At 40.6% G+C, this 18,446-nt stretch overlaps 3 protein-coding genes across 3 annotated transcripts; 1 reads left to right on the plus strand and 2 right to left on the minus strand.

Moving 5' to 3' along the window:
• Window positions 1–8,673: 8,673 nt before the first annotated feature.
• Window positions 8,674–11,520, minus strand: GCK72_014689 (uncharacterized protein; the record flags this gene model as incomplete). Its single annotated transcript, XM_053730406.1, has 11 exons — window positions 8,674–8,763; window positions 8,863–9,203; window positions 9,255–9,437; window positions 9,575–9,665; window positions 9,842–10,198; window positions 10,243–10,443; window positions 10,488–10,655; window positions 10,708–11,118; window positions 11,164–11,280; window positions 11,327–11,409; window positions 11,460–11,520. The coding sequence occupies 11 exons, from the start codon at window positions 11,518–11,520 to the stop codon at window positions 8,674–8,676; spliced, it is 2,103 nt and encodes a 700-aa protein (XP_053585178.1).
• A 575-nt stretch (window positions 11,521–12,095) lies between these two features.
• On the minus strand, window positions 12,096–14,618 carry GCK72_014690 (uncharacterized protein; the record flags this gene model as incomplete). Its single annotated transcript, XM_053730407.1, has 13 exons — window positions 12,096–12,318; window positions 12,362–12,552; window positions 12,604–12,700; window positions 12,751–12,852; window positions 12,902–13,072; window positions 13,127–13,207; window positions 13,253–13,363; window positions 13,412–13,704; window positions 13,925–14,047; window positions 14,097–14,188; window positions 14,235–14,307; window positions 14,355–14,530; window positions 14,579–14,618. The coding sequence occupies 13 exons, from the start codon at window positions 14,616–14,618 to the stop codon at window positions 12,096–12,098; spliced, it is 1,773 nt and encodes a 590-aa protein (XP_053585179.1).
• A 504-nt stretch (window positions 14,619–15,122) lies between these two features.
• On the plus strand, window positions 15,123–17,117 carry GCK72_014691 (uncharacterized protein; the record flags this gene model as incomplete). Its single annotated transcript, XM_053730408.1, has 10 exons — window positions 15,123–15,309; window positions 15,360–15,725; window positions 15,768–15,981; window positions 16,028–16,174; window positions 16,223–16,325; window positions 16,371–16,462; window positions 16,509–16,640; window positions 16,687–16,759; window positions 16,805–16,921; window positions 16,965–17,117. 10 exons carry the CDS (start codon window positions 15,123–15,125, stop codon window positions 17,115–17,117), a joined length of 1,584 nt encoding a protein of 527 aa, XP_053585180.1.
• Window positions 17,118–18,446: the final 1,329 nt, after the last annotated feature.

Raw genomic sequence — 18,446 nt, forward strand, 5'->3', positions numbered from 1 at the left:
AAATTTCGTTGTAGTGCGGAGTTGGGATGTTTTCGGACAGGGATCCAATGATTAAGTTACGGAAAATCAGAGGGTTCTCCTCAAGGGAAGATGTCGAGAAAGGGATCTTTTCGTTGATCACTTGTGGTTGGAAGTTAGAATTGGACTTCAATTCCAAGGAGAAAGGGTTCAGCGAAAAGAGGGTTTCGTTCGTGACGTACTCGAAATTAGTGACTAGTGGACAATCTACTGGGTGGGCTCTATTTGAAATTATTCCGGTTTCCAAGTCAATAAAAGTTACAATAGAGGAGTTGGTGGGAAGCGTGATTTCGACGGATGGCTTGGAATAGCATTTTTCAGAAAAGGGGATAAATTTGAATGATTCGGGCGGGATTACTGTGCAAGGCTTAACCGAAATGTAGCCGTTGCCGATAAACTTAGTCTGAATGTGGGTTTTCCCGGTGATTTTTCTTACTGCTAAAGTGGGGTTGCTAGCGACGGCGGAAAGAATAGCGGCGGAAATTGAGTTAGTTGAGGAACAGAAACTCATAAAATTGTTCCAGAACCAATTATCGGTTTTGGTCAACACTGCTTCTTCAAGGGCTAAAAGTTGGGAAGCGAGCTGATTTGACGTAACGAAATTTGTCATATTTTGAAGAGTGTTAGAAAGGTCGGAGTCTCTTTTTGAGCGGATGGGTGCACTGATACCGTAACCCTGGTCTGTAACCACTATTTTTCTACCACAGTCAGCTATTCTAGTTGAGTTTTTATCGAAAGAGAGAGCAATTTCTCGAGTCTCGCTAAGCCAGACTCGACCGGACAGCAAGCCTTTTAGGGTGTCATAATAGACATACCTACAAACTTGTTCGGATTGAGGCTTCCAGATGAAAGCGGCGCCTTCTCGGGTGTTGCACGAACCAACCGAGAAGCGACAACCTGTCATGGAGCCGGCGGCTGAGGTCGGTACCTCATTACCGTATCTAGCCGAAATTCGGGTAGACATCATGAAACAATTGGTGGTTTCCAATGTTTGCGTGCCCTTAAATACCGAAAGCGGGGCGCTTGGCCAATCAATCACGTGAGGATTATTGGTCTTGTAGACTCCATTTTGAAAGTGGAGTTCTCCGTGTTCGCAATTCTTGAATTGCAACATGCGTAGGCATTCCTCAGCAGATACCATCATTTGCTTGAAGGCGGTTTCTTTGAACTGGGCGCCGAAAGCGTTTACGGAAAATTGCGTGGTTTGCCTAACAATTTTGCAAAGTGTCCCGTTTGCTTCGTAAATCAAGGTGTTGTCTCGGTAAATGGCAAATTCACGAGGTACTACAGGGGAGCTGGAGGACAAATTTCTAGAAGCTTCGCAACTGACTGGGTCCGGGAGCTTGATATAAGTTTCCGGAGAATGAGGCATACAGACTAGTGGTGTTAAAGCGGTGGAATGAGTGAAAAGGCAAACGAGGGTGAGGATGGTCAAAAGTGGGCCGGTGGGTGGGATGAAACTCATTATGCGGTTTCTATTGACTGGAGTTGGGTTGGCGGCGGTAGAAAGTTCAGAATTACGCTTAATCAGGGCTTCGACCTGATTCTGTGAAACTTTGAGATCGTCTCTAAGTTTCTCAATTAGACTGTTCTCGACTGGAGTTACAGCCTGGATGTACCTATTACCTGCTGGGTGGTGCGGAATCTGATGATGCTCTACTGGATCGTTACGGGGAAACTGTGGACGCTGCGATCTATTGCCGTTATTACGGTAATAGTTGTTGTTATTTCGTGGAGCCGCAAAACGTTGCTGATTTTGGCGTCGCCTACAATCAGCTGCAAAATGTCCTTCTCTCCCGCATTCGTAACACGCTGTGTTCCGCCGAGGGGAACGTTGTTGAGATCGCTGTTGGGGCTGTGTGAAAGACTGCGGCGCACTTTGACTAAGGCGAGAGGGGACGACTGAGAGACCTTGAGGGACGATTGTGTTAGATTTTGCGGCCTCAGACAACAACAGTTCAAACTTGATAGCTGAATTCAGCGCGTCCTGGAACGTTTGAGGGCTTTCTCCCTTCACGTGGAATTTCAGGTTGAAGAGTAACCCGTCGATGAAAGCTTCCTTAGCTTTCTCTTGGATGTAGTCCCTAGTCTTGTCTACATACGCGCTTTGAGCTAGCCTCCTTACCCTAGTGCAAAAAGTGTCGACGGACTCGTCGGATCTCTGACTACAGGATCGAAGCTGTTGGCGCTCCATCTCAGATCTAGTGGGGTCTTGGAAAGTGGCTTTTAGGTTATCCACTAGGTCCTTAAATGTTGCTGCGTTATTTTTCTCAATAACTTCCTCAGCCTTATCCCTAGCGTAGTCCGTAAGGTAAGTCAGAAATACGGCCCGCTTATCCCCTTCACTTAGCGGTGTTTTGGCAGCATTAGCATGATCTGTGAAAGATCGGACAAACGTGGAAAAATTTTCATGAGGAGCCCCCGAAAAAGGTGAGATGCTTGATGTGACCTTATTACCCAGAACGTTAATGAATGGAAACCTAACACGTGGCGGCATTTTTGGAGCTAGAGGAGTTGCGAATTCATCAACTTCCTCGTTTAGGACCGGCGGAGCCGAAGCAGGATCTGCGCGAGGATGCGGGGTTTCAATACGGTTTTGAGTAACTAAGACTAATGGACTGGGAACCTTCAATTGCGCATACGAGCCGGTCGAGTTCCCAGACTTACCTTCGACAGTACGAAGTCGGTTTTCCATTGCTTCAAAGCGGTCCGCTGACAGTGACGTGATTGCGTGCATCCTCTCGTGGATACTGCCAAGATCCACGACGACTGCGTCCCTCAGACTGATCAAGTTGGTGGTTGTCAGTTTGCTGGCGGCTCGGAGATTTCCCAGGCAGGTTTCGGATTCGAGTGTGATGTTCCCGGATGGGCTTTGTGGTGCTGGTGGGGCGGTAGAGGTTGTTGGGGCGGTGGTGATGACTTGTTCGTGCGATTCAGGCGCCTGCGGGCCGATTATCGAAGAAGGTGCTTGGAGCGGCAAAGCTGGAGGTGGCGGCGGCTGCAGCTGCAGCGGCGGGTCCGTGGGGGACCGCGGAACGACCATTCTATAATACTGATTAATACAACTCTCTCACACCAGTGGAGAGTACGGTAACACAAAAGACGACTTCGGACAATATCAATTTTGTAATCTTAGCCAAAAATATACTTGAATTTTCCCTATGAGGAAAGCGTTATTTCTTTACATCTTGTTGCCACGAGGCAGGGATTCAAAGTGGACGCGAAAAACGAGATGTCCGTTGTGACTTTTTGTCCTGGCATGTCGCTACGAGGCTACCAAGGCAAAAATAGAAAGGGGGCAAAGAACGGTTGCCACCGGACGATCGTATATAAAGAAAATAATAAAATAAAACGGTGGGGGAAACGGAAGACGCGGGGACGAAAAGGGGCGGGCGGGTGGGGGGATTGTGTACACACTGCAGTTTTCTGCACTCTGAGTCATATCTTAAAGGCCAACCTTTGTTGCCTATCTCACAAACTTTTCTTAATACTTTGGACTTTTTTTTTCAACTCTCATCGTACGTACGGAATTCTCACTGACTCTTGAGTCTTAACTCTTAAATTCTTAATTCTTAATTCTTAATTCTCACTTCTCGAAATTCACATGTGTCTCTAAGACTTTTCTTACGACTAGGCAGGGAGACTTAACAAAAACTATGAGGGGTCTAAGTGTTAAACTAATGGGCCCTAAGCTTAACACCAAAACTATCCTCCTACGGATGCATCCCGGACAACTTAATTTGTCCCTCTTAAACTCAAAAACTCAACTCACTTATCATCAGGGGCGGCAGAGGTCCAATTACCCCCCTGGCACTCAATATACCTGCATTAGTCGTTCCTTCCTATTCCTAAGCCTGGCTATCCAAAACGGGTCGATCAATTGCTCAGCGGGGCCTGGAGGGCTACGACCGCCGAGACTCGCTGCTACCAGTAGAGGTTTTCGTGGTTTGGATAGGTTTATTAGGGTAAGAATAAGGATGGGAAGAAGAAGTCTCGAATGATAACAAGGACGGTATTTATACTGGATCTTCGGTGGGCGGAGACAGCGGCTTCAGGGCTGGAAGGGCATCGGGCGCTTAAGGAATGTGCATCATGGGACTGTGGGGTGAGAGAGCATTTGAGGATAGGAGTCAGTTATGGAGAGTGACGTTGATGGGGCAAGAGGCAACGGGCTGGATCGTGTGGGCAGCTGGGTGAGATAGTGTTGGAGATTGGAGACGGTTCCAGAATGTGATGTGGATGGGATATGGAGCGGTGTCTTTGACTGTGTGGGTTGATGGCGAGAGAGTGCTTGGGTCGGTGAGACGTTGACGGGAGATCTGGAAGAATCGTGTTAGGCTTAATAATGGAAATGGGATGTGAGAGTGGGCTTGCCTGTCCTGGACAGAGACCCGGAAGTTATCCGGATGGGATGATGATGATGCGTCACCGGGTACAAAGTCCGGTGGGATCTTGGAATACCTAAGGGACTACGATATCCCTTACAAAATCGATTTTATCCATTGAAAAAATCAAGGGAAACATAAAATAAAGACGAGATACATAGAGTAGCCATTAAATATTTTATTCAGAGATATAAAATTTTATGAAATTTGAGATTTGAAACTCTATTTGAGAACTTGAAAATTTGTATTTTGATCAAGGAATGGTCCTGTTTGAGACTGTTCAAGTATTCAATTTCCCTAGTTTATGATATTTTTGAAAATCTCTAAAACGAAGAAAAGTCCGAGAAAAGAACAATACTTGATAAAAACACTATGGTTTCATAGACACTACAGAAAAATATTCAACTACAAAAATTAGGATCAGTTATCACCATTATTTCCGCACAATATGGATAGCTCTGAAATTTGACACAGTCCCAACCGTTGACAACTTTCAGCTGTAGTATATTAAAAAAAAGGATTTGCCTAAAACTTTCTATTTGAAAGTTAAAGTTTTCTGAAATTGTAATCAACACTTTTTAATTATAATCAAAAAGAAGAGGGGAAATCAGGAAACCAAAAGAGTTCAAGAATTCAACCGCACTTGTTCAATGAACGAGATGGGAAACGATGATATGTTTCCCGATTGCCGGAGACTAGACTCTCTTCCGCATGTTTTCCAAGTGTTCGATAGACAGGACCGCCCATCAGAAAGTGTGCTGGATGTTTTGAACACAAGAAGAAATGGACGTGATCTTACCAATTTTGGTGTGGATCATTTGGTTGATCAAGTAGAAAACAGTCTTGCATGATCAGTTTCAGAAATGATACACATCAATTCCAAGATGACATTAAGAATAAAACAGAAGGTGAGAAAAGGAAAGAGAACATTTTGTGATTGAGAGTGTGGAGATAAAGGAGACGCAGACAGTTTCGGCTAAAAGTCTAAGAGATCTAGATCATTTCTGAGAATGAACTGAACGATCTCAAGGTGATTCTTGAATTGAAATCTACAAGATGGGTTGGAATAGATCTCAAGTTGGAAGTGATCTATTCTAAATATGAATACGATGTTAGAAGCTTCAATATTCAATGATCTGATACAGTCAGAGACAAAGTTCAAGTCTAATACGATGAGAAATGTTTCAGAACTTCTTTGATTGAAAAACAGTCTTTTGATATCAATGAGAACCTGTTCAAAAGGAGTTTGAATAGGTTGGAACAGGAGTTTTGCAGGTTTCCGAATGGGATTAATTCTCATTGGGATTTTACACTCGCTGATATTTGCTCAACTGCGATAATGACTCTGACACATTCCTGAACTTTTGAATTCAAAATTTAGAAGGAAGGAACGGTCAGAGATAATCTCAAATTTTATTAAACGTTTCTAATGTAAGCATTTTATCGTGGTGGTGATGCGAATCGGATTTTCGACCTTTGTTTTCACTAGTATTCACACAAATTAAAGTTGAATCAACTCTAAAATCTCGTACAACTTGAATTTCAGATATTGCCTTCTACCTCCGTTTTCCATCACTTCTCTTTCTTGAAATCTTCTTTCCCGTCGCCCTTTTTTCCAAGTTCTTTAATCTAACCCATTATTCCAACTGCTTGTGACCAGATCTAAATATATCTTTCAAGCACATGCTCCTTTTTCAGTCATAAACTCCATTCTATTCTCTCCATTCTGCACAATGTCATACTACACACTTCACTCTCCTTCTCCGTCTCTTTTCTCTCTCCACATGTGTTCGCCGATCAACAGAAAGTGGTCGAGATGTCTTGGTCTCCTACTTCGTGGTCGCGATCTTTTGGCCTGACTCTTTCAATTGGAACTGATCATTTTAACTTTTTCAGATGAAGCATAACACATTAGAATCCGCCCACTTTTCAGAGAACAATGATCATATGCATTGAAATTGTTTATGTCTGGTACCTGAAAGTCTGGTAGAAAGAGGAAAAACAAGAACAGTCTGCATACGTTTTCGTCGTTGAGCACAGACTACGATTTTCATCTGAATACGAGAAATAGTACTCTAACTGGAATGGGAAACCCCTGTGTTTATTCAGTTGCACTCGTTCGAATCAAAGTTCTTCTTCCACTTATTTCGAGGAGTATCGAGAACAAATAGAACAAAAAAGACTGGTTGTTTGTTATTTACACTTTATTTTTCAACACAAATAAATATACATTATGCACAGAGTAAGTAGAAGAAACAGACATTTATGGGGAGAACGAACGGTGTCCGTGATGATGATGGTGGCAATGTCCACGACGGTGTGGAGGCCAGAACGGTGGTGGATGTGGACATGGTGGCCAGAATGGAGGTGGTGGTGGAAAATGATGATGATGATGTCCGTGATGATGTGGGAATGGACGGCATCCGTGATGGTGATGATGATGTCCTGGCGATGGAGAACGGGAATGATGTCCTCTTCCACCATGGTGATGTCCTTGGTGATGATGGGGATGTGGTGGTCCGTGACGTCCTCGTGATCCAGATCTTCCACGTCCTTCATGTCCATGACGTCCTCCGTGATGATGTCCGTGTCTTCCTGGGCACGGTGGTCCATGATGGTGTCCATGTCCTCCATGTCCACCACGTCCTCCTGGAGAATGAGAGCGTGAACCGTGTCTTCCGTGTCCTCTTCTTCCTAGACATGGTGGTCCGTGATGGTGTTCATGACCACCGTGTTCACGACGACCTCCTGGAGATCCAGAACGGGATCCATGTCTTCCTGGAGGCCCATGATGATGACCGTGCCCACGACGTCCTGGTGGACCTGGTGGTCCATGAGATGGGGAACGAGATCCTTGACCTCTACGACCATGTCCTCCTGGTGGTCCATGGTGATGTCTTCCATGCCCACGATGATCTTCTGGTGATCCAGAACGCGATCCATGTCTTCCATGTTTGCCTGGTGGCCCATGATGATGACGTCCACCACGAGATGGGGAACGAGACCCATGTCTTCCTGGAGAAGATGGACGACGTCCACGACCTTCTTCTGAAAAATTAATTTCAAAACTAGTCAATTCAAATTTAAATGTATTACCTTCAGCTCCCTTTAACGTTTTCAAAGCATCCTTTTTCTCAGTTCCCTGTCTTCCAGGTGAACGGGATCCAGATGGAGAACGACGTCCACGTCCACCATGACCAGGAGATCTAGATCCAGATGGAGAACGAGAAGATTCAGAAGAAGAACCAGATGAAGAGCTTCCAGAAGAAGTAGAAACAGAACGTCCACGTGGCTTCTTATCTTTTCCTCCTTCATCATCATCATCACTGCTCTCTGATCCAGAAGAAGAAGATTCAGATTCCGAAGATTTCTCACCACGACGAGAAACCTTTGAGAATGAAGAGCTGCTACTCTTACCACCGTCACTTTCTTCTCCTTCCTCTTTCTTCAACGTCTTCAGCTGTTTCTCTCCAGTTCCTTCAGCATACAACTTGACGACGAATCGAGAGAACTTGATTGCTTCTCTCAAATCTTCAGCAGTTTGCAAGAATATTTGATCCTTATCGTGATCAATCCAGAAGACGTTGGCGAAATCAACCTTGTATTCGGCCAACTTCCCCTTCAATTTCTCGAGTAAACCACTGGTTTTCTCGTATTTAATAGAGAATAGATGAGCTTGTTTCGAATCTTTAGCAGACAATTTGAAGTAAACTTCGCGCCCCGGGCGCCCGCGACGATGATGTCCGTGAGCCATATTGAGAGAGAATGACTCGATGAAAATTGAGTGTCCAACGGCTGCCTTTTATACTTGGCCACTTGTTTTTCACAAGATCAACGGCAAAAAGTGGGCGGAGTTTCGAGTGCCAGAAGGGAGAGTAAGACGGCTAGAGCAAATACGAGTTAGTTTTTTTTTTTGGCGCTGAACACTTTCGCAATCCGCTGCACGTGTTTTGTCAGAAGGATTTGTGGTTGGTTGGTGATTATGAACAACAAGATGTGAAATAGATCTTGACCATCTATAAGCTTTATTCTCTGAATGACGAGAACACAAAAATAGGGAAATCGGGATTAGTAGAAAAAATTAGGCAATTTTAGATTTGCATTGATAATAAGTACTAACAATTCCCAACAAAACGGAAATGAAGATATCGGGATTGGTATTCTACAAACACAGGAAAGAAAATAGTTTCAAAACATAATAAGACACGGCAAAATACTGAAGAAAAAAGGTTAGAACACCGATATATGAAATCTTAAAGATTAGTAAGCTTTAATCGATCTTCGCCATATTGAGAATATGCTCACAGACCTTCTTGTACATGAATGCATCTCCCTTCAGTCGCTTACGACGAATTCCGATCTGTAATTTGAACCGGTGATTGGATCAACGGGCTTTGTTTGTGCTCATCCTAGTTTAAACAAATCAAAAAAATGACCAAAGACCAGAGCAAAAACTCACTTTATCGAACATCTGCAAGCGTACGATTTCCAATTCGACTGTCATCCACCCATGGCACGTTTCTTTCGTTGCGAGGAACTTCCATCCATTCAATTCGTATCGCATCTTCTCTGAATCGAATACTCCCTTCAACATATTTCTGACTTCTTCTGGATCCTGCCACGCTGTCATTGACACGTTCACCATATTTTTGACATCTTTCAACACTTGCGGAGAATCTCGTTGCATTTTTCGTGGCGTCAAGAGAGTAATCAGTTTCTCCTTTTTTCTTTCCAACGAGGTGAACACACGCTGTGGAAGTCGATTCGTTTTCGTACGACTTCTCGGAGTTCGACCATCAGCTAAAGGTTCTGACATCAGAGGTAGACAATTTATTCTTCTATTTCACTTACCATTACCACTATTAGCGCTTCCAATAGAAATCGGGGATCCTGCAGAAGCTCCGATGCTAGCTCGATCCGATGATCGTGCTCTTTGCCGATTTTTATGAGATGAATCAGAGTTTCCAGGGCTGAAAAGTCCACGTAATGTTGGTCTGTTTGGAGTCGTGTAGACACTTCGGAGCGTTCCATCTTCTGAAACAACTTATTGCACTCAAAGCTTACAGTTCATTCAGTCCAAAGCTACAACATTGCGAAATAGTTCTGCGGCACAACACGGGACTCTAACAAACAACCCGTGTGTTTATGCTTTCTGCAATGCGTTTACAAACCTAATCCTGTTATTTTGAGCGGTCCACGGCCCTTGCATGTGGATGCTCCCATACGATAGTTTTTGCTTGCAGTGTTCTCTTTGTCGACATCCTGAAAAAAATTATACAGAGTGAACGGGAATTAGATGAAAACAGAAACGTGACACAATTACAACGTGTTGTTGAACTTAGAACATAGAAGACGTTTCGGGTGATTGACGAAAATTGATGAGTTATCAAAAGAACAACTACACAATTTGATAAAATATATGATATAATTGAACCTACTCTGTTCGTTCCACGGCATGGCGTCGCCGATCCAAGACTGGCGGAATCACTACTCCTGACGGAAACTGGAGATTCTGGAATACGAATAGGAACAGGCGATCTTCCGGTGAATTGAGAAGGCATTGTGAGCATTGCATTCACATAAGACATCTTCTTTTCTCTTTCGGGAGATAAAGGTTTTGCGAATTTGGAAGAGTTTTCGGTGATATTACAACTCTTTTTCATTTTTGCTGAAATGTCAGATGAGGAAATGCTTGATGGATCAGAACCAGAGTCTTCATCTTCCAGGCCAGATTTGTCGAGATTGTTATCGAGAGAAGCATGAATTGTCGGTGAGCAAAGAATGTTTTGAACATTCTGAAAATGAACTTTTAGGAGGAAGACAACAAATAAAAACGTACCACTGGTGCCGTATTATTTGGATTTCTTGTCATTGGTAGTACAATTTCTTGATAATTCCTTTTGCGATGAAGCAGCGCATAATATGTCGATGTCATGTAGTCAAAGTTCCATTCTTTAATCTTCTCTATCATTTGATCTGTTGTTTCGAGTCCGTAGTACTTTGACATGACTCGAGCCACGTCGCGATCGATGAAATTTTTCTGAAAATAGAATATTATTCGTTTACTTGTTTTCGGAGAACTACATCATATATTGTGTTCCATTTCACGGGCTGCGTGTACTTGAGATTAAGCCAATCATGTTCCAGCAGCTTTTTGATTGATATTCTTCGTTCTGGAACCACTTGCAGCATGGAACGGAGAAGTTGTCGGCTCAATGGAGACAGGAAATCAGGCTCGTAAAAACACCCGGACTGAAAATTTTTGTTTTTATCATGATGACCCATGTAGGATAGTTCTGCGAACCTGAATCTTTTTGTACATAATTTGCATATTATCATCTTCGAAAGGCAGTGCTCCGACAAGGAGTGTGTACAACAGGATTCCCATAGACCATACATCTGCTTCGTTTCCTTTATAAGGTAGTCCTTGTATTAATTCGGGAGCGGCATATGCAGGGGACCCACAACACGTATCAAGATGATGTTTGTCAATTCGACCCTTTTCTGTTTTTGCACATAACCCGAAATCAATTAATTTCAAATGAAGATCTTCTGTGAGTAGGAGATTTTCTGGTTTCAAATCACGATGAGCATAGCCTTGTGAATGAACAAATGCGATGGCACTGACGAGTTGACGGAAGAAATGACGAGCTTCCGACTCTTCAAGACGCTCTTTCCGCACAATATAATCGAACATTTCACCACCACTGCAGTACTGAAACACAATAAACTTTATGATATTCATAATCATTTAGTTTACCTCCATAATAATGAAGAACTTGTCCTCTGTCTCTATATAGTGGTAAAGACGACAAATGTTCTGATGGGAGAGGTTCCGAAGAGCATCCATTTCAGTTTGAACTCGAGGCAAATCATGCTGAAAGTGAGCTTGTTATACTTTGCATTGGCTATCGAAAACTCACTCCCAACTGCTTCTTGTCTATTATTTTGATGGCAACTTTTTGGTTCGTCAGTAGATGTGTTGCTAATCGCACTTTTCCGAATCCTGAATAAATACAATGAATGAGAATCACACCTTGCAGTTAATCCGATTACCTCCCGATCCTAATTCGTCATGAACGGCGTAAAACCCTTGGAGCACTTCATACTTGCTCATGCTGAAAAATGTTTAGATCTAAAAGTTCCAACATCGTCCCATCCGTTTATTGTCGTAAAAACGATATATTTGAAGATAATGATATTCAATAATATAAACATTCTGGCTACAGTAAAAATGTATTATCGAAAATGAGTGGCTGATAAGGAAAAGGTGATAAAAACTTTGTTTTAAAAACGGAAACGTTCAGAATTTAAATCGAGGGAGTTTCGCGCAATTTTAATTAGAGCGCACTTGCGACAGTCTGCGTCTCTTCAACAAAACTATTCTCTCGCTGACAACTTCAACGCGCGCGTATTCTTCTTTGTTTGAAGACACTGTCACAAGGTGTCGAAGTGACCGATTTCATTGTCCATTTTCTACCGACACTTGTCGAAAACAATTGAACGAAAATTTATGGAATAAAGAGAAAACAGTGTAATCATTTTGTCCTGGGACTTCTTTCTCTTCTGTGTCGTCCTTGGCCTCGAAACAGACTCAACGTTATTTATTTAAAAGCAGTTGAATAAAAGGCATGAAATGTATAAATCATTTATTGACCCGGATAATTAGTAGGATTTTGAAACAAGAAAATTTCAAATCTTGCACTCTTCCTTTCCTCGCTTCTTTGATTTCTCTGTCACAAATCTAGCCGAATATTTCTTTTTCGTTTCTTTTGGCTTTGAAATCTGTCCTTCCAAATCAGTACACAATTTGTTTGTTTGATGGAATTGGCGAGCTTCACAAAGATATCCATTCCGACATTCTTGAGTTGTGCAGGGTTGGAGACCATCGTAAACGGATCGACGGTAGTGGTTTCTGAAAAAAAATTTACTTGAAGAAGTTCATAATGCAGTCGTACTCGAAATATTTGTTGAAAAGAGTTGTATCTGTCTTCATTCTCTCAATCATTTGGTTATATTCATCTGGAGTTTGTCCCTTCAACCCATATTCAGCATTTGCACTCATATACAATTGCTCCCATTTCACGTTATTTGGGTTGGCATTGTTAGATGTGAGATTGAAGTACCATTCTTCGTAATCAATGACTTGCTGCAATGCAAAATTTAAGTATATTGAAGAAACCTGAAAGCGATTTCTTACGAATGTAGAGCCACTATGAACACCATCAATCGTGTAAATTCTGTATGCTGGGAAGAAGTCAGAATAAGGAGTTACAGATGGTGCAGAATATACGACACTGTAAAAATTGAAATTTTAAAACCCCCGTTTAAAACTGATGAAACTAACTTGTTAGGTGTCGACTTGAAATCATCTGGATCCGAGTACATCATATAGAACTTTTCAGAATGAGTGTGTCCGAAGAACTGGCCAACCACAGTGTTTGTGAATCTGAAATGAACTAGTTCATATAAAATAAGAAAAACCAACAATAACTCACCGATTAATAATTTTGTAATAATTGAGTGCATATCCTTCCAACGCTTCTCCATCAGAACCTGGAATATGGGCAACAATATGAACCTTATCTCCAACATTTTCAGCGTCTTGAAGTTGAGTGATAAGCCACTGGAGTGTGCCATCTGGGTCAGTTTGGTTGATGTATAACCAGCTGGAAAAATGATGATTTAATTATTGAGAACCACAAATTCGAATAGATTCTTACAAGTTAATTCTGTCTCCATAAACATTATTGAGAGAGATGAGACGCAGACCATCGTAGATCTTTTTCATATAACATCCATTGCTGAAATTAAACTTCTGATTACTGTAGCTTCCCACATTAACCAACTATTCCAATGTCTTTTCTTGATCTTCTGGAATCCACCCCTTCCATGAATCAGACATCGTCTTGTACAACCAATCCATATGATATTTTTTCGGTGTGAAATGTGGAGCGATGCTAGAAAAAACCATGTTTTCATTGATAAAAACTGGAGTCTTTTCTCACTTATCAACAGGTACTCCTTCATGATTTCCAACTGCAAAATAGACTGGAGTTGTTGGGAAAAACGAACGAATTGTATCAGAAAGGTTGCGGACCATGAATGAATGAGTTTCAGGAGTGTATGCCCAGACTGTATGCGACACAAGGTCTCCAGAAACCATCACGTAGTCAAGTTGTCCTGCAGTACTGGCAATATGTTGGAGCATGTTTGTGAGCAACCAATATGGAGTATCACATGAACCAACGGTTCCCCATGGTCCTGCTGCTTGTTTGACTGCTCCATTTTCAACGATTTCCTGGAATTAACCCAAAGTGAACTGAGCTTTTCAGTTACATAACATTTTTTATTGTTATAGAGCAACCTTTCACTTTTATCGGGTAATCAAGTTATCGAATATTCCGGTTTCATAAAAATTTTAACGACTTGGTTCTTTAATTTTCAACACTTCTCTCTAATTGTCATTCAGAAGGAAAAACGCTGACACTGAAATTCGACCTTTAATCTATAAAACATACAATATTCATATCTTGTGGACGACAGCATTGTGGAGTATCACACTGCGCCTCGAGTCCTGGAGTATAGAACATGTCAACATGAAGATCAGTCAGATGAAGTGCACGGAGAGTTGGGTTTCCAGTCTGGAAGTGGAGGAACGTGGTTTGCACAAAATTCAGATTTTATACTCACTGGAACAACTTGCTTCGGAACGTATTTTGGTTGATTACCGGGAATTGTCATATTCCAGACTTCAGCCAATGGATCGATGAAGTCTCCACAATCTGAAAAAACACAGATTTCTAGTTGTCGTATTCCAGCACTACCTACCATTCTTCATGAGTAATCCACAAAGTTGATGTGGAGTTACCAGAATCTTTGAGATGACGTACATGAACTCGTCCTGAAGTGGCTAAAATCTAAGAACAATCAATTAATTAACAAACCAACCGAAAAATCAGAAATAATAAAGTTGCAAACATCATTATCCTCAATATGGAATGTTTCACAAATGAAAACTGCAATTTCCATGACACATTCCTCTGTTTTCTTCTCTCCCCATTCGAATTGAAGCAAGTCAACAATGGATTTACATTCCTCACATTCTGTGACAGCTACCACTGTCCCTGAAATTTATTTCAGATTTGAAAGAGAATCAAAAAATTCAATGTTACCTTGGAATGCGAGGGAAAGGACGAGAAGACCGAGCAGCATTTGTTAACAAGAATGCAGTCGTTTCTGATGTTGGGAGAGAAGAAAAAAGAAGACAGTTTCCAGTAATAAATGAGTGATAAGAAATGGAGAAGCACATGGCGTTGACACGTTAAATGTTCCCTGATTTTTGATCGAATTATGATAAGAGAAGACGGAAACTACAAGTTATAAATATTCCTGAAAGTTTGGAAATTTAGGAAGTTTGCAACTGGAAATTCCAGATTTTTGAACAGAGAAAACATGTAAGAAAATTCTCAGGAAGTGCAGAGCCACCTTAGAACGGCAATAAATTGAAAGCAGTTAACTCTTGAAATTGTTTTTCAAACGCATAAAATTTCAGTTTTTCCCAATAATCCGAAAACTTATGCAAATGGTTTCATCGCTCCTCGTGACACAACAATCGACAATTCTGTGTGTTCTCTTCTTGATTTCTGGTAAAACTTTTATTATTTTTCTGTTCTTTCTTCACTTAGAGTTTTTACTTTTTTAAACTAAATTTACAGAATGAAGGAGAACCAACTATTAGTTTTCACATTATCCGCAGTTGGAACTGGATTCTGTGTTGGTATTTTTCTCAGACAATTTGATTTATCAGATGGAGTTAGAAATCTCGTAGGGTTCCCAGGAGAAATATTTATGCAAGTCCTGAAATTAATGGTTCTACCACTAATCTTCTCATCATTGATTTCATGTGAGTACTTCCATTCAATCAGATTTTGCCTCCAACCCTCCAGATTCCAGCTCTCGGCCAAATGGATGCTTCGAAATCGGGTAAAATGAGTCTGATTGCGGTCTCATACTATCTGACTACTGTAATTATCGCCTGCTTCATTGCCATGATCATCGCTTTTCTATTCCATCCGGGAAATCCTGAATTGAAAAAACAAAACGACACAATAGTACGAGACGAGAGTCATCTTTCTGCATTGGATTCTCTTCTGGACTTAGTCAGAAACATGTTTCCACAGAATATTGTAGAAGCAACTATGTATAGATCTCAGACTGCATTTGTCGTTGTTCGAAAGAAAATTATTAAAAATGGTACTATTGCTGAACCAGTTTTATTGAGGAAAACCATCAAACTGACTCAAGGAACCAATATTCTCGGTGAGACTTCTCTCATAAAACAATCTCTAATCGGTTCTTCAGGACTAATTGTATTTTGCACTGGCTTTGGAATAATCATTTCCAAACTAGGTGGGAAAGTGAAAGTGATCGTTGAATTCTTTATCGTTCTCGATAAAGTTGTCATGAAGTTCATTTCGGTTCTTATGTGGTTTTCTCCATTCGGAATTATCAGTCTGATTGCTGCGAGTATTCTGGATATTGATGATGTCTATGTCATGATTACTACTATGTTGTTGTAAGTATTCGGTAAAACTTTTATGTGAAGATACTATTGATTCCAGATATTTATTCACTGTCATGACTTGCCTGTTCTTACATTGTGTAGTGGCTATCCCTGTTCTCTACTTTTTCATCACCAAGAAAAATCCGATATATGTTGCTAAAGGAATGATTCAACCATTTGTTACAGCAATTGGTACTGCATCAAGGTAAGCATAGTCATAAAGAAACTGCCCACTTCCGAATAAAAGTTTCAGTGGAGCCTCGTTACCGCAAGCGATCAGCAGTGTAGAAGAAAATTTGCACATTGACTCCAGAATTGCTGGATTCATAATGCCACTTGGAAATACTATCAATATGGTCTGTTTGAGAGAACTCAAATCCGAAACAAGTTCATATTTTTAGGATGGAAATGCTCTTTATGAAGCAGTTGCTGTCATTTTTATTGCTCAAATCAACAATATTCATCTATCATTTGCACAAGTTATCACTATTTGGTAGTTTCAAGAAGACATTTGAATCGTCCAATCAATAAGATTTCAGCGTCACAGCAACATTTGCCTCAATTGGTCTAAATGCAGTTCCCGCTGGGCTCGTATCAATGTTTGTCATTTTGTCGACTGTCAATCTTCCAGTTTCCGATATTTCTCTTCTATTTACAGTTGATTGGTTTATGTAAGTGCTTATCTCCATCCAGCTAGATCTATCTATAATAATTCAGTGACCGAGTCCGAACAGCACTCAATGTTCTGGGAGATGCCTACTGTGCTTGTGTAGTCCAACACTTCATGGCGGTGACTCATGGATAGAGGAGCATCTTTAATAGAATTAATTTTCAGAGTGACCTTGCTCGTGAGAAAAACGAAAAACTTTTGGATGATCTCAAGCTAGAGGAAGGAATATCAGAAGACGCCAATCGACCTGATCAATTGGAAGGAAAACGAATGGTGAAAAGGGTATGAATCAATTCGAAATTCGAAATTAATTTTTTTAATTCAGGTCTCATTCGTTGACTACCATCATATTCCATCTCCATCAGTCCCACAAGTATTCAATTCTACGAAAACTTACTCTTTGAAATCAGCAATTATTGGTCCCTTGAGAGCTCATGTTGCTCTTCAGACACGTTTATCTCATTTATCGGAAGAATAAATATGTATTTTATTTAACAAAAGAGGACGGTAGAAAAATTCCGAAATTGTGTAATTGAAAAAAAACTTGAAGGCTCATTCTGTGTCGTTTCTAATCAGGTAGTTCAAAAGTTTAGGCGTGTGTTCCAATGGAAATAATCTATCAGGATGATCTCTTTCCCATGAAAAACATCATATTCTGAAAGATATGCGGAATACAGCTTAGAGGAATCGAATCGGACGGATAGAAATGGAGAGGAGGTTCGCTTGGATTCGACTAAATCCCGAAGTTTAAAATGATTGTTTTTGAATTTCGAATGAGTTTCTATTCATAAAAACCCTCGCATTCCACCTTTACAAACATCATCATGTCCTTACAGAACTCTATCTCTCTGTTTTCTCTATTTTTCGAACCAACTTCTTTATCATTTCTTAAGAAAAAGGAAGAAAAAGGAAGAAGGCACAAAGATCTATTTCAGTTTTGTTGACTTCTTTGAAGCTAATCTTGAAATAACAGTTCGGCAGAAGAAAATAAGAATATATGTATTTTGTATTGATGATCTAGTGCAAAAAGGGGAATCATTGGATTAGGAAATCCGGAAAACTCTTTTTAGAAACATCGTCGTCCCTTCATTTCCTTAGTATGAACTCACTGGACGTTTTCACATACTTTAACCTTGAAATGATATCATTTTGAACTAACTGATCACTTGTTTTCTTTTAGAGTTTTGTAAGTTATAAGCGACCGGATTACGGTGCGTTTAGGGAATCTCCATTCTGAATAATATCTATTTTGAATGGTTCATTTCATAGAATGCTTTTGATTTTTGAACAACAATTTCTGGAATTCTTTCCTTTTGGTAAACGATATATTTTGTTTATTCATAAGTGTCAAATTACGTGTGTTGATATATTTGTTGATAAATTCACATTCCGTAGCTTTAGGTGCTGAAATTGTGCAGTATAAAAAATATTTTGTTATTTTATTTCAAGTTTTGAATCTTTTTCTCATCCAAAAAATACCCTGGAAGGAAAACTGGAAAATGAAGAAATACATAGGAATCCATGTCCTAATAATTCGAGACATATTTCCGAGTCAACATGAATCTTCTTCCGTTTTATTGTAACTTTTGATCTTTCTGACCTCTTCATTTTCACCACCCTCGTGGCTTTTTGGCACTTTTTGAAATCTGAGATTGTTTAATTTTTTTATTGAAAAAAGGAACCAACACATGCAATACATTTCTCAGAAAACGAATGAGAAAAAATACTTTTTGTGAAAAAAAATAAAGGTTTTTGGGATGTCTTCTGTTCTGTTTCAAAAAAAAACAATTATGTTAAATTAGTGAGT

Source organism: Caenorhabditis remanei, chromosome IV (assembly GCF_010183535.1).
Source record: "Caenorhabditis remanei strain PX506 chromosome IV, whole genome shotgun sequence".
In the NCBI taxonomy this organism is placed as follows: domain Eukaryota; kingdom Metazoa; phylum Nematoda; class Chromadorea; order Rhabditida; family Rhabditidae; genus Caenorhabditis; species Caenorhabditis remanei.